This window comes from Eucalyptus grandis, chromosome 3, assembly GCF_016545825.1.
Source record: "Eucalyptus grandis isolate ANBG69807.140 chromosome 3, ASM1654582v1, whole genome shotgun sequence".
NCBI lineage: Eukaryota > Viridiplantae > Streptophyta > Magnoliopsida > Myrtales > Myrtaceae > Eucalyptus > Eucalyptus grandis.
The window spans coordinates 17,368,207-17,380,125 of NC_052614.1; the positions used below are offsets into that span (position 1 = coordinate 17,368,207).

At 39.9% G+C, this 11,919-nt stretch overlaps 2 protein-coding genes and 1 non-coding gene across 3 annotated transcripts; 2 read left to right on the forward strand and 1 right to left on the reverse strand.

Annotated features, from left to right (window-relative positions):
• Positions 1-4,407: 4,407 nt before the first annotated feature.
• LOC120291079 lies at positions 4,408-5,964 on the reverse strand. The gene is made up of 2 exons (XM_039307993.1): positions 5,402-5,964; positions 4,408-5,350 (listed from the first exon to the last, which is right to left on the reverse strand). Exons 1-2 carry the CDS (start codon positions 5,864-5,866, stop codon positions 4,637-4,639), a joined length of 1,179 nt encoding a protein of 392 aa, XP_039163927.1. The 5' UTR covers positions 5,867-5,964; the 3' UTR covers positions 4,408-4,636.
• Positions 5,965-6,177: 213 nt separating this feature from the next.
• Positions 6,178-8,667, forward strand: LOC120291690 (NHP2-like protein 1). The gene is made up of 4 exons (XM_039309376.1): positions 6,178-6,328; positions 6,459-6,562; positions 8,003-8,134; positions 8,244-8,667. The coding sequence occupies exons 1-4, from the start codon at positions 6,178-6,180 to the stop codon at positions 8,268-8,270; spliced, it is 414 nt and encodes a 137-aa protein (XP_039165310.1). The 3' UTR covers positions 8,271-8,667.
• A 917-nt stretch (positions 8,668-9,584) lies between these two features.
• Positions 9,585-9,666, forward strand: TRNAS-AGA. Its single transcript has one exon. It is a non-coding gene; the product is annotated as a tRNA-Ser (tRNA).
• Positions 9,667-11,919: the final 2,253 nt, after the last annotated feature.

Here is an 11,919-nt window from a genome sequence, read left to right on the forward strand (position 1 = left end):
CAGGATGGTTGGTGCTAGGAGTTTTAGGATAGAAGGATTATATCACTTAGGAGCTCTGAATGCGGGGTTCACCTCCCATGCACAAATTGGTTGGGAGCTAATGTCGCTCTTCTGACGAGGCCTTGCAGACTGAAACTAGTTGTTGAGCTTAAAGAGATCTACTATCTCACTCGATGGATTAGACGTTTGAGCAAAGTTGAGTGTGGTATAATCTTGTATAAAAGGGTTATTCGCTGTATTGTTTTTGGAACAACTATAGAATGAAGGCTGGCCTAGCGAGTTCCGCTCACCAGGCGCCGCATAGGTTGATCCGAGGCCAAGGAAACAATCGACTTGGCCATGGGCGAGGCCGATGACCAGCCAAAGAAAAAAGAAGAAGAAAAGAAAAAGAAAAGAAAGAGAAGGAAAAATAGGAGAGAAAAAAATTATTTCTCGGAAATGTTCCCGGGAACAAGGAACAAGTTTTTCTTATTTCTGTTCAAAATTTGTTCCCGGGAACAAAAGTGTAAATAAACGTGTTTTTGTTCTTTTTTTGTTCTCCAAAACAAAAGAACATAAATTTTTATTTGTTTCCGGGAACATAAATAAAAGTAAACAAATAGCCCCTTAGTAACCGTAGGTTTCAATGCATTGGGGCCATGTTCTGATGACTTCTTCCATTCCGGTGAACTTGGAGAAACCATTGATAATTCAAGTTGGCGCACTCGAGCTCTAGATATATTGGAAATTCTTTGGTATCTTTCTTCTGAGGTGGGATTGTCAGAAAAAGTGTTTTGTCAGATTGGTCTATTGGGAAGAGTTTGATGCTGAAGCCATAGGTTCCAAAGGGGTCGGTGATAATGATAGAGCAAATAAAGAACCGCATTAGATTTGGATGTGGTGTTGTCATTCTTGTTGAGTTTGCCAGTTGCTTGCTATGTAATGTACTCCAAAATAGATTATTATACAATACATACATACATACATACATATATCATCCCATGTAGTTTTGATTTTGCCACTCTTGCTCATAATAAACTAGGTTAAACATAATTGAATGAAACAACTTTTGCAGCCATGGCAAAGAAGTATCCGATTTCCCTCTAGTTAATGCACTACATAACAAGAGAAAATTAATATGCACTTATTGTATAGTTTCCTTTTTGAAAGTGAACTCATATATATATATTGTTAACACCCAAAATTATCCTTACCGTCACGTGCTGGTCACGAGGGATGTTGGCATTCGAAATTACCCACACTGTCACGTGTGAGTTATGATTAACATCAACCCAACCCATGTTAGTCCTAGTAATGAAGGATGGCCTTGGGATGGATTTTGATGGGCTACAACTGGAGATGCATGATTCGATGGTAAAGCAGTTGATTGCCACGTGTCTAGGCCAAGAGATACTACTGAAGACGTAAAATTCAAATAGAAATGGAATTAAGAGTTAAGCGAGAACAGAGGGTTCTTAAAAGGCACGCAAAATCAAAGGAGTGGTTATTACTTGTTGGACAAGTCATGCGAGCGTCGTCAACAAGTCAAGAAACAACAAGATGTGGATAAAGCAGTTAAGCAAAGAATGTGGGAGAAGTTAAGAGTGACTTTCAAGAATGGATCAACCAACCAACGGTTACCAGATTGTTTCATAAATACCATAGACAAACCAACGAAGAAGTGCCCCCGCCACCCCCCCATGGCAGCGAACAACACATCAGAATCCTTTATTTTATCATTTAGTTATCTTAGCCTATCCTAGTTTAGCTATAGTTTCAGATTTTTGTTGTTGATTTAATTTCAGTGAGTGTCTATATTCTAGGTAATGCTGTTGATTAGATTACAATACCATCCTATCGTCTAACATCGTCGATTAGGTTTTGATGTTGTGTCCTCGTATCCATCTAGGAGCAATAACTACTCGGCATTGTTTATATCATCTAGTGTTGTCGATTAGATTCCAACATTATGTCCTTATATACATCTACGAGCAATACCTACATGGTATTGTTTCCATTGTCTAGTGTCATCCATTAGGTTTTGACATTGTGTCCTCAAATCCATCTAGGAGCAATACCTACCCGATATTGTTTCCATTATCCAGCGTCATCAATTAGATTTTGATGTTGTGTCCTCAAACCCATTTAAGAGTAGTGCCTTCCTAGTATTGTCTTCATCGTCTAGCGTTGTCAAGCTAGTCTCCATATTATATAAACCACTTGATCTTAATGGGCTTTCATTAGTGTATTGAAGTGTGTTTGAATTAAACAATTGATTTGATTTCAACACTTGTTGTCATTGATTCTAAGCTTGTATTGAACGACTCCATTAGATTCGAGACTATATCTCTATTAGCATTTGATCATTTTTGTTCAATACTAGCACATAACTAAGTCCCTTTTAAAAAAAAAATCAAAACATAACATTTGGTGAAAGATATTTCGTTGCGGGATCTGAAACCGGTGAAACATATATATTAGCTTGGAAGACAATAGCTGAGATATGTAGACTTGAGTACTAAATTTGTTCTTTCAACTTCCACTTATGGTGACATGAATTGGCAGACAATACCTGAGATTACATTTGCTTTTGGAAACCATTTATTCCGTATGAATGTCCATGATTTACGATGTTGTATGGTTATTGCAACAATTGCAAAGAAAAATCATATTTCCGGTCAATTCTTGCTATAATTTGTTACTTGCCTTGATGAGTTATGGATCTTGGACCTGTTCCTAAATTAAACCAATCCGTCACAATTTTGATAATTTCTTTTACAATGGGAAAATTACAAAGTTAGTCCTAATCTATGGTCACGTGTCAATTCAGTTCTTAATTTTTCAATTCTATTAATGTAGTTTTAAATCTTATTATGAAATTGTAATATAGTTCTTCTAACCAATTTTGGCTTGAAATTATTAATTGTGGCATCTAATCATTGCTTACCGACCTACGTCCTACCTAGCATGATTGGTAGTTTGATGTGAATAATTTCAAACAAAAAAATCATGATATTTTGAGTTTTCTCTTTACTTTATTTTTTCCTTTTATTTTTACTTTTTTGTCCTCTTACTATTCATCTTCGTCTCGGATGAACAGTACCTTCATGATTTCGGATTTTATTTTCTTTTCTCTTTCTTTGTTATCGCTCACTTTCTTCCAGCTGAACTTCCAGCTTCTCTGATTGTCGTGGGCACGGGAAAATACCTTCTTCAATTTCTTAAGCTAAAGGCCGAAGCTGGAAATGCTCGTGCGTGTGCATGTTGCTTGTGTGTGAATGAATGTGCATGTGCAAGTGGTGTTGCTGCTTCTCAGAATGTGCTGGTTTGTAGTGGTTGCTTCGCAAGATGGAATTCAAGTAGTGGTTGGGCAATCCAATTTGCATTAAGATGGAATTGGGCACGTGACGGAGGGCTAGTCGCAAAGGCTTATGAGCCAAATCCGAACCGAATGTGCTTCACGTGGTCGGTTCGATGAGCGGGCTCTTCTCTTCCTCTAAAGCTGGACGTTTGTCTTCTCTTTTCGGCTCAGACGAGCAAGATCAGGGCTGGCCAAGTTGTCTCGCTCTCGCTCTCGATGGCCATGAAGGAGGAGTTGCCAAGCTTGCTGAGATCGGGTGGCTTGGCCATGGCCATTGAGCTCGCTGAGATATCGACGACCACGAGATTGATGAGCATTGAGGAGTGTTGAGCACGCTGAGAGCGGGTCCGACAATGCTGGCGTGGCATTCATTGTGGTGAAGGCTGTGACCGAGAATGGGTTGGTCGTGCTCTACTTTTTGTCATGCAAACATGGTGGTACTGTTCATCAAAAGAAGATGAAGATGAACAGTCCAAGGAAAGAAAACTAAAAAAAGAAAATTCAGAAAACTAAGCAATACAGTAATATTTCATCTAATGTCAGTCCATGTCAAATTGCAGATTATGTCATATAAGATGGTTTGTGATAAAAGGATATAATGTTAGCATTTTTTAAGTCAAAATTGATAGGAATGACTATAATGATTTCTTTTTTTTTTTTTTTTTTTTTGGTGACCTAGGGAACTTCCGTGCCGCTTCGCGGCGGAGAGTAAATCCTGAGGTGGACTGGGCCACCATCACGAGACCCAGCCATATTGAAGCAACGCGGACGGTTTTCCCCTACGGATGGGGTACCAAGCCTTAACCATCGCGGCCACCGCGGACGGTGGTACTATAATGAAAATTCATATAAAGGTTTAGTACTATTTGGTAATATTGAAATGTTTATGATTGCACTACGATAAACGATAGGTATATGACTGATTTGTTGGTTTTACCTTTTGTAATACTATGTTAGTCCATATCTTTTCGAAGATTAAGAGATAGTTTCAAATTCATATCTAGTCAATTGTATCACTAGTTAGTAGATAATTGTTCAGATTTCATTACTTCTTGCTAGAACTCAAAGGCACGCGTAAACTAGTGTTTTACTTATGAAACAACGAAATGGCCAGAAGGTAACACTTAAACAGCCTCGGCTATCACTGTTTGACATATTCAGCCGACAAACTAGAGTTATGCAAGCCCCTTGTCTGGGCTGTGCTTCCGAATGCTTATTGCAATAGAGTACATAAAGACCAAGCACATTATCAAGTGCACGCATATGCTACTTGCTAAAGGGGATCGCATCTTGCTTTCACACAAACTGTCCATTGTACTTCCTCGCAGCCTCCCGACTGTCAATAGTGCTGGTGTAACCTGTTGCATACGGCTCTGGTGAGGGGTTGGCATTCCCATATCGCCTTTCGGCTTCCTTGCTGTCGATTGTTTTGGGGATCGATTCTCTTTTGGGAACTGTACTGACTGACGGAGGCTTCACAGCTTCCTTTGAGTACTCCATTGTCTTGCCCGTTTCATTCATCGGTTGGAGCCCCGTATCAGGACCTCGCCTCTCCCAACCTCCTGTCGTGGTCATAGATGGCGGTTGACTGGTCCTCTCTCCTCTCTTGGATGAGATATCATGATTCGGCAGCATGGACGCTGTTGGATTGCCAGGCCTAGCGGCAGGACCACCATTTGTGGCCACCCGTGGCTTCGGTATTTTATCACCTCTAAAGTGACTGCGATCCGGAGCTTCGTCCTCGATAGTATTGACACAGGATGGATCCGCAACTGTCTTCAAGTACTCCTTGGCCATGCCTACGTCATCTTCTGGTTTGCTGAACTCCAGATTAGGACCACGCCTCTCCCGATGTCCGGTCATGGTCATAGACGACGGTTGGACGATTCGCTGTCTCTCAGATGAGATATGGTGACTTGGGAGCACGGAGCCTGCTGGATGACCAAGCCTAGGGCCATAACCACCTTCTGTTGTCACGGGTGGCCTCTGAATTCTCTCATCTTTAAGGTCTTCGTCCTTGAAGGTATTGGTAATGAGCTTTCGCCTTTCCTTCTCATGGTCACTATCCCCAGCATTGCCGGTAGTGCCACAGGAACCTGCAGAGATAGGGATCCTGAGCGTGCATGGGCCCCGTGGAGCACCGAACCCAGATGGTTGGCTCACTTCATTCTGGATCTCGTTGAAGAATTCCTCGACCAGAGGTGGCCAGTCATTGCTTGGGATCGAAGGCCCGTGCAGCTTGTTGTTGACTACTACACGGCTCGGGCGGTGCTCGTACCACGGGGGGGAGCATTGTCCGTAGAATTCAGAGAACATGGGTGGATGGACGCGTTCAACAGTTGTTTTGACTTTCATGACATAGGTACCCGGGTTTTGATAAGGGTCGACAGCAATCATTCTTTCCTCACATTCCTCAAGGGGTGGATAGCACAGCTGCTCGGAGTTGTAGTAGCTCCTTTCAGCTTTCCATGGATCGAATCCATCATAGGGTTTTTGGCTTCTGTAAGAGTAACCATAATTTGCCATGAGTAAGACTAGAGTCTTGGAAGACTTCCTGCTTGGGATAAAACTACTAAAGCTCCCTCACTTACAAGCGATGTTATTCTTACATTTTATAGAAGTACATCTAGCATTCAGCAGAAGCTTAAGAATCTAGTGCATCTATTGAAAAAGGAATGCTTAACATTTTTAGTGCCAAAACTTGGCATGGATGGACACTTAAGTGCCTAAACTTCCAAAAGATATACTTAAATGCCAAAATCAAAAAAAATCCCTCTGATTGGACCCTTCTCTCTCTTGTTTTTCAATTTCTCATTTTCTGTAAGCATTCATTCCTCATGCGCCCGAGTGATTTTCATGCTGGTGCAGACGGGCGAAAGGTGAACCCGAAGGCTTATCCCCTCGCGGACGCTCAGCTCTCCATCACCATACTCGATCTCGTCCAGCAGGCTGCTAATTACAAGCAGCTCAAGAAGGGCGCCAACGAAGGTTGATCCCTTGTTTCTTTCTTTCCCGGGATTTAAAGGATTTCAGTATTGGGTTGTCTGGGTTTTTGTGTGGGGAATATGACTGGTTTTGTTTTGTGTTTGTGTTTGTGTTTCGGGGTTTCTTTCTTCAGCTACGAAGACGCTGAACAGGGGTATCTCTGAGTTCATAGTGATGGCTGCGGACACCGAGCCGCTCGAGATCCTCCTCCATCTTCCGTTGCTTGCTGAGGATAAGGTGCTTACTCACACAGCATTCGTCTTGCTTCTTTTTAATTGATGTTCTCCTCTAAAGAGAACTTCTAGTAACGGTAGTTTGATTCTGACTGGATTTTTTATTTTTTTTTTGATAAGATAAGCTCGATTAGATGCTTTGGATTGTGTTGTTTTGGCTTTTTTTATCCATCCGGGCATCAATCCCTTGTTAAAGGTCGATTTTTGGCAGCTGGGTTGGGGTCATTGATTGATATGAAGCTACCGCTTTTGGTTTATGCTCTTAGACTTTGTTCTACATATGTTGAGTCTCAGCTTTTATCTCCTAGACAATATTGGAATAATGATCTGAGGCGTTCTCATTGTTTGGAACAGGTTTAGGGAGGTTCTTTTAGGCTATACATGGTTCTTGGAAACTAAATTTCACCCTTGTTGTATTGGATTAGATGATATGGGTTGAGCATTCTAGTTTTTTTATTGGTCTGATCCCTTTATAGGCTAATCACCCATATATTGCCAGTAATTGTTCAGTTCAAAATATTTTCAGCAGTTAATTGTGATGTTTTGCATAGTTGAATTAGTCAGTGGAATCATCGATAAATCCTGTACTTCTATTGCTGGAAGCAAATTGATTGATTATGTTGTGCTATATGGCCTTCTGCTCATTGGGTTAAGTAGTCATGTGGAAGAGGATGTTGCACTGTTTAGTTGGGGCCTAGAAGTTCATAATTAAGCAGCAGGCATTTGTAAGTGAGTATTGCTGATCGATGGATCAGGCATGTGAAGTGAATGTTGCTTATCAGTTGATCATGCATTGAAGGATGTTTTCTACTTCTTGTACGGTTAGGCCGAGGGAGTACTTGTTTGGTTTTCTATCTGTGACGTGCTTTCAGAGACAATTAGTGTTTTCCGGTTGATACTGAATCTGCTCAGTGCTGGACTCTGTAATTAGCTTCAATTTGTATATGTGATCACTAAATCATTTTTACAAAGTTGTCAAAGAACCTGCTAATTGCATAGTTCTTTCATAGAAAGGATAACTTTTATCCGGAATAATTGTTCCTGTTACATAATTTCCTTTAAAACCTTGCCCAACTGCAGTTGTCAAGGCCAGTTGCTTGTTTAAAGAGTTGGTTTATTTCAGAGTTTTGTGATTGGCTAGCTTTCTACGATGGAGAGTTTTATATAATGATTCCACCTTGGAAGGTTATAAAAGTGTGTATCTCGCAAATGAATTTGGAGGATCTAATTATTTCGATTGTTATAGCTAACAATCATGATCTAGCATGTGCCTAATATATTTTAAATGATGGATTGCTTTCCTGATTTTCTTTTTGTTTGTGAGAAATAACTTATGTTTAGGAAATTCGCGGTCTAGATGCGATAGCTTCTGCTATGCTATATTTGCTGCCTCCTAACTTTTCACAGTAAGTAGACCTAATTCACACATTGAATGAAATGGCAGAATGTGCCCTATGTGTTTGTGCCCTCAAAGCAAGCACTTGGCCGAGCATGCGGGGTCACAAGACCTGTCATTGCCTGTTCCGTGACCACAAATGAAGGAAGCCAGTTAAAGTCTCAGATACAGCAACTCAAGGTATGCTACTGCCTTCCCATCGTGTTGCCTCATATAAAAAAGAAAAAGAAGAGACTTATAATCATAATGCTGGAGGTTGTTTACTAACCTGATTGTTTGTGTAATGCAGGATGCAATCGAGAAGCTCTTGATTTGAATCTTTGTGAAGTGCGAATCGGTGTGATGGGCCTCTTGACTCGGTTGCGCTTTGGGAGGCTTTGACTGAAATAGTTGCTATTAGAGAGAGATTGTGTGTTTCTTGGGGCTTTTCTTGTTTCTTCTCGTTCTACTTAAATATGACGATTATCCTTCTGTATCATTTGAGCATCAAATTCGTGAGCATGTGCTTTTTGGTTCTTACTTATTTCTCGTTGAAGTGAGTATTGAACTAGGCAGTAAGTCAATGGAATGATAGCATATGATCATTTGCCGACTCTTGGGCATTGTCTTCATGTTGAGAACTATCAAGGCCAGGATTGTCTCTGCTGGGTTGAGCTTGTACCTTCGGGGAGATATCAATTTAGCGTGATTGTCCCACTCCCACGTTTTTATAATCGAAATATGTCCAACATGATTTATATAAGTTGTTTATAAACTGAGATGGCAAATTCTCTATCAGCGAGTAGAAGCAGGGCGAACAGTAACTTCTTGTATCGGATTCATAACTCGAACAACTTATTGCCCCAACGTTGTCATAAGCAATTTGAGCTGGTCGTTCATGTTGCAATACAACGTGCCGCTTGGAGAGAGATGAAGGGGAAAGTGATCAAATACCACCTCATAGGCCGGTAGATGCATATTACTTTGTTGACCTCGCCAAATCCGTTCAGAATTCCAAGTCCGTGGAGAGTAATCTCCTCATGTATGTCGCTCGCAGCCAAGGGTTGCTGACGGATGGAAGGGTTTGGATGACGCCGACACGGTGCACTGGCCGCGAGTGCCCAGATTTTGGGATCTCGAACTGGAGCCTTGATGTGGTGTCGTGCTGGAATCCTTCTCACTGCCCGGCTACCTCCACCTCATTGCTGCAACAATCGACTTGAACAGTAGAGAGAAGATGAACCCAGATTTCCTCCATTTGCCTCCCAGACATCCTCGACTTTGTGGTTCTTTTTTATGGCCTGCTCATGATGTTTGGTTGGAGAACAAAAAATGGGGGAGCTCTGGTTCCTTTTGCTCTGTCCAGTGAGAGTCCCCCTCCCATGGGCTCCATCCGAAGGGGGCATCTTCCAGTCCATGACTTGCCCATGCTGCTGCTCTTGCTTCATGTGCCTGCAGAAGTAGCAGCATGGCTCTAAGATCTAGCAACGGACGAGCCTGGCCGCGAGCAACGGTGCTCGTGGGTGGCTCGGCCACGGCCACCAGCGGACTGCCGGGAACCGAGTACAAGGATGGGAGAGGTAGACAGTGTGTTGATTGTTAACAACGCGTTAAAGAATAAATATCATTTGGTAGCAATTTGGCCAACGAAGTGGGCGTGCCGGAGTGGTTATCGGGCATGACTAGAAATCATGTGGGCTCTGCCCGCGCAGGTTCGAATCCTGCCGCTCACGCCTTTGACTTTGTGATGGTATTAATTTTATTTTTTCAATTGAAACTCTTGAAATAAATATTGAGATATAAAATCACGTCCTTATTGTGAATATTTAAGGTATTCTTTATCTTTTCCAAAATATCGAAAAAAATTACTTGAATTTGTAAGTAAACAATTGAAACTCTTGAAATAGATATTCACCTATAAAATCACATCCTTATTGTGAATATTTAAAGTATTCTTTATCTTTTTCAAAATATCGAGAAAAATTACTTGAATTTGTAAGTAAACAATTGAAACTCTTGAAATAGACATTCACCTATAAAATCACATCCTTATTGTGAATATTTAAGGCATTCTTTATCTTTTTCAAAATATTCACAAGTAAAAAAAAAAAAAAAAAAAAAAAAATCAAACGCTTTTACGAAGCTTTGAACTTGATATTATCCAATATATACATAAGACTTCATATACGTGTGCTTTTCAAAACATTCCTAGGTCTAAATACTATGTGAACTATATATATGTATGTATGAGATAGTAATAGATGGAGGGTAGGATCATCAAGCGCATCACAAAGCCAAATGTGCAATTGGACAGAGAGTTGTGGTCAAATCAAATATGGTTCATGGCCTTTACCGTCACATTCAACCCGGCCATTGGTGGCATCTTCCTCATCGAATCCCACAATGAGCCAATTAAGGCCAAACCAACTAGTCATACTAATTTTTCCTTAAAAAAAAGTGAGGTGTAAATCCTCATTTATAAACCAATCTTCAGTGGAGTCACCAAAGAGTTACAACCCTCCTAGGTAAGCTTTAAGGGATTTCCATGCGACTTACCCTCAGTGACTTTGCTTGGTCAACTTATATGTTTATATGTGTGTGTTAACAATTGCATATATGAGGTAGCGAGAATCTTATAGTTTAGATTTTTTTTTTTTTGGGTAATTGGAGCATAAATTAATTATGGAAAATGACTTAAAAAGACAAACCTTGTGATATAATTTTGTGATTCTTTAAAATTCTTTTGCATAGATTGGCTTGGATTGAAGAGGATAAAAAGAAAATAGTATGTTTATATGTGCCCAAAAAAATATGCCAAAGATTTGTTGGCAAAGTTAGGAATGGTTGATTGCATGCCAATAACTACATCAATGGAGGCTAATGTGAAACTTCGAATGATAGAAAGAGAGAAGAGAGAGAATTGCAAAACTAAATTTATGTCGTTGAACAGGTAGCGGATCCAGTGGCATGGATCGTGCTGTAAGAGGCACTGTCGGGAGAAGAGAGAATTGCAGGACAGAGAGTAAGGAAGGTATCGCCCATGTACATATAGTCTCCATGGATCTTGATCTAAAATTAACGTCCCTTAACAATTATTAAAAATAAGCTCATTATCTTTCCCATCCTCGACTAGTTTCTTACCTACAACCGTTTCATTCTGTCCCATGTAATGATTTGATGATATTTTAGACACACCCAATCGTCCTTGCTTTCACTTGCCGTATTAATGTCCCTTTGAATTTTCTATAACAAATTTATTAAATTGATATTTCTTTTAAAGAACTTTAGCAAGATTGACTAAACTTCGACCATGCATTATTTTTTCATCGATATCAAATTGACTTCATTTTTACATTAACTGAAAGTTTGCAAGTCAAACTTTCAGTATTTAGTGATACAAGTAATGATTAAGTTATAGGAAATTTTATTACCCTTACTCCACACAAATTTTTAGTGGTTGTACAATATTTTAATTGGAGGATAAAGAGGAATTGCAAGTTAGATAAACAAATACTATATAGATAAGAGTGATCCAAATAACCACATCTTTTTTTGCTAAAGCATATCTTTTTATTTGAATTACCTTTCAACTTTATCAAGCATGTATTAATATTTTCTAACACATTTTAAGGAAAATCAGGGATCCTATCTACCTATCACGGTCAAAACTTTGATTTCAATTTTTTTCTTGAACCAAACTTGAGGAGTTCGTTTACTTTTTTTCCCCAAAATAACATAAACAAAAAAGCAATTAGAAAATTAGAAAAATATTTAATTGAGGATTTTATTCGATTAAGATTGAGATGAATGAAAATAATAACCAATGACATGAGGCTTGTTAATTGGTGTGGTTGCAAGTGAAAGGTCTTGAAGGAGGAGAAGATTTCTTATGTTGTTGTTCCTTGCGAGGTAGACACTCAAATCACTTTCATGGCCATTACGGGACAAGTTGATGTTCTAATCATAGATGATTAAGATGTTATGCT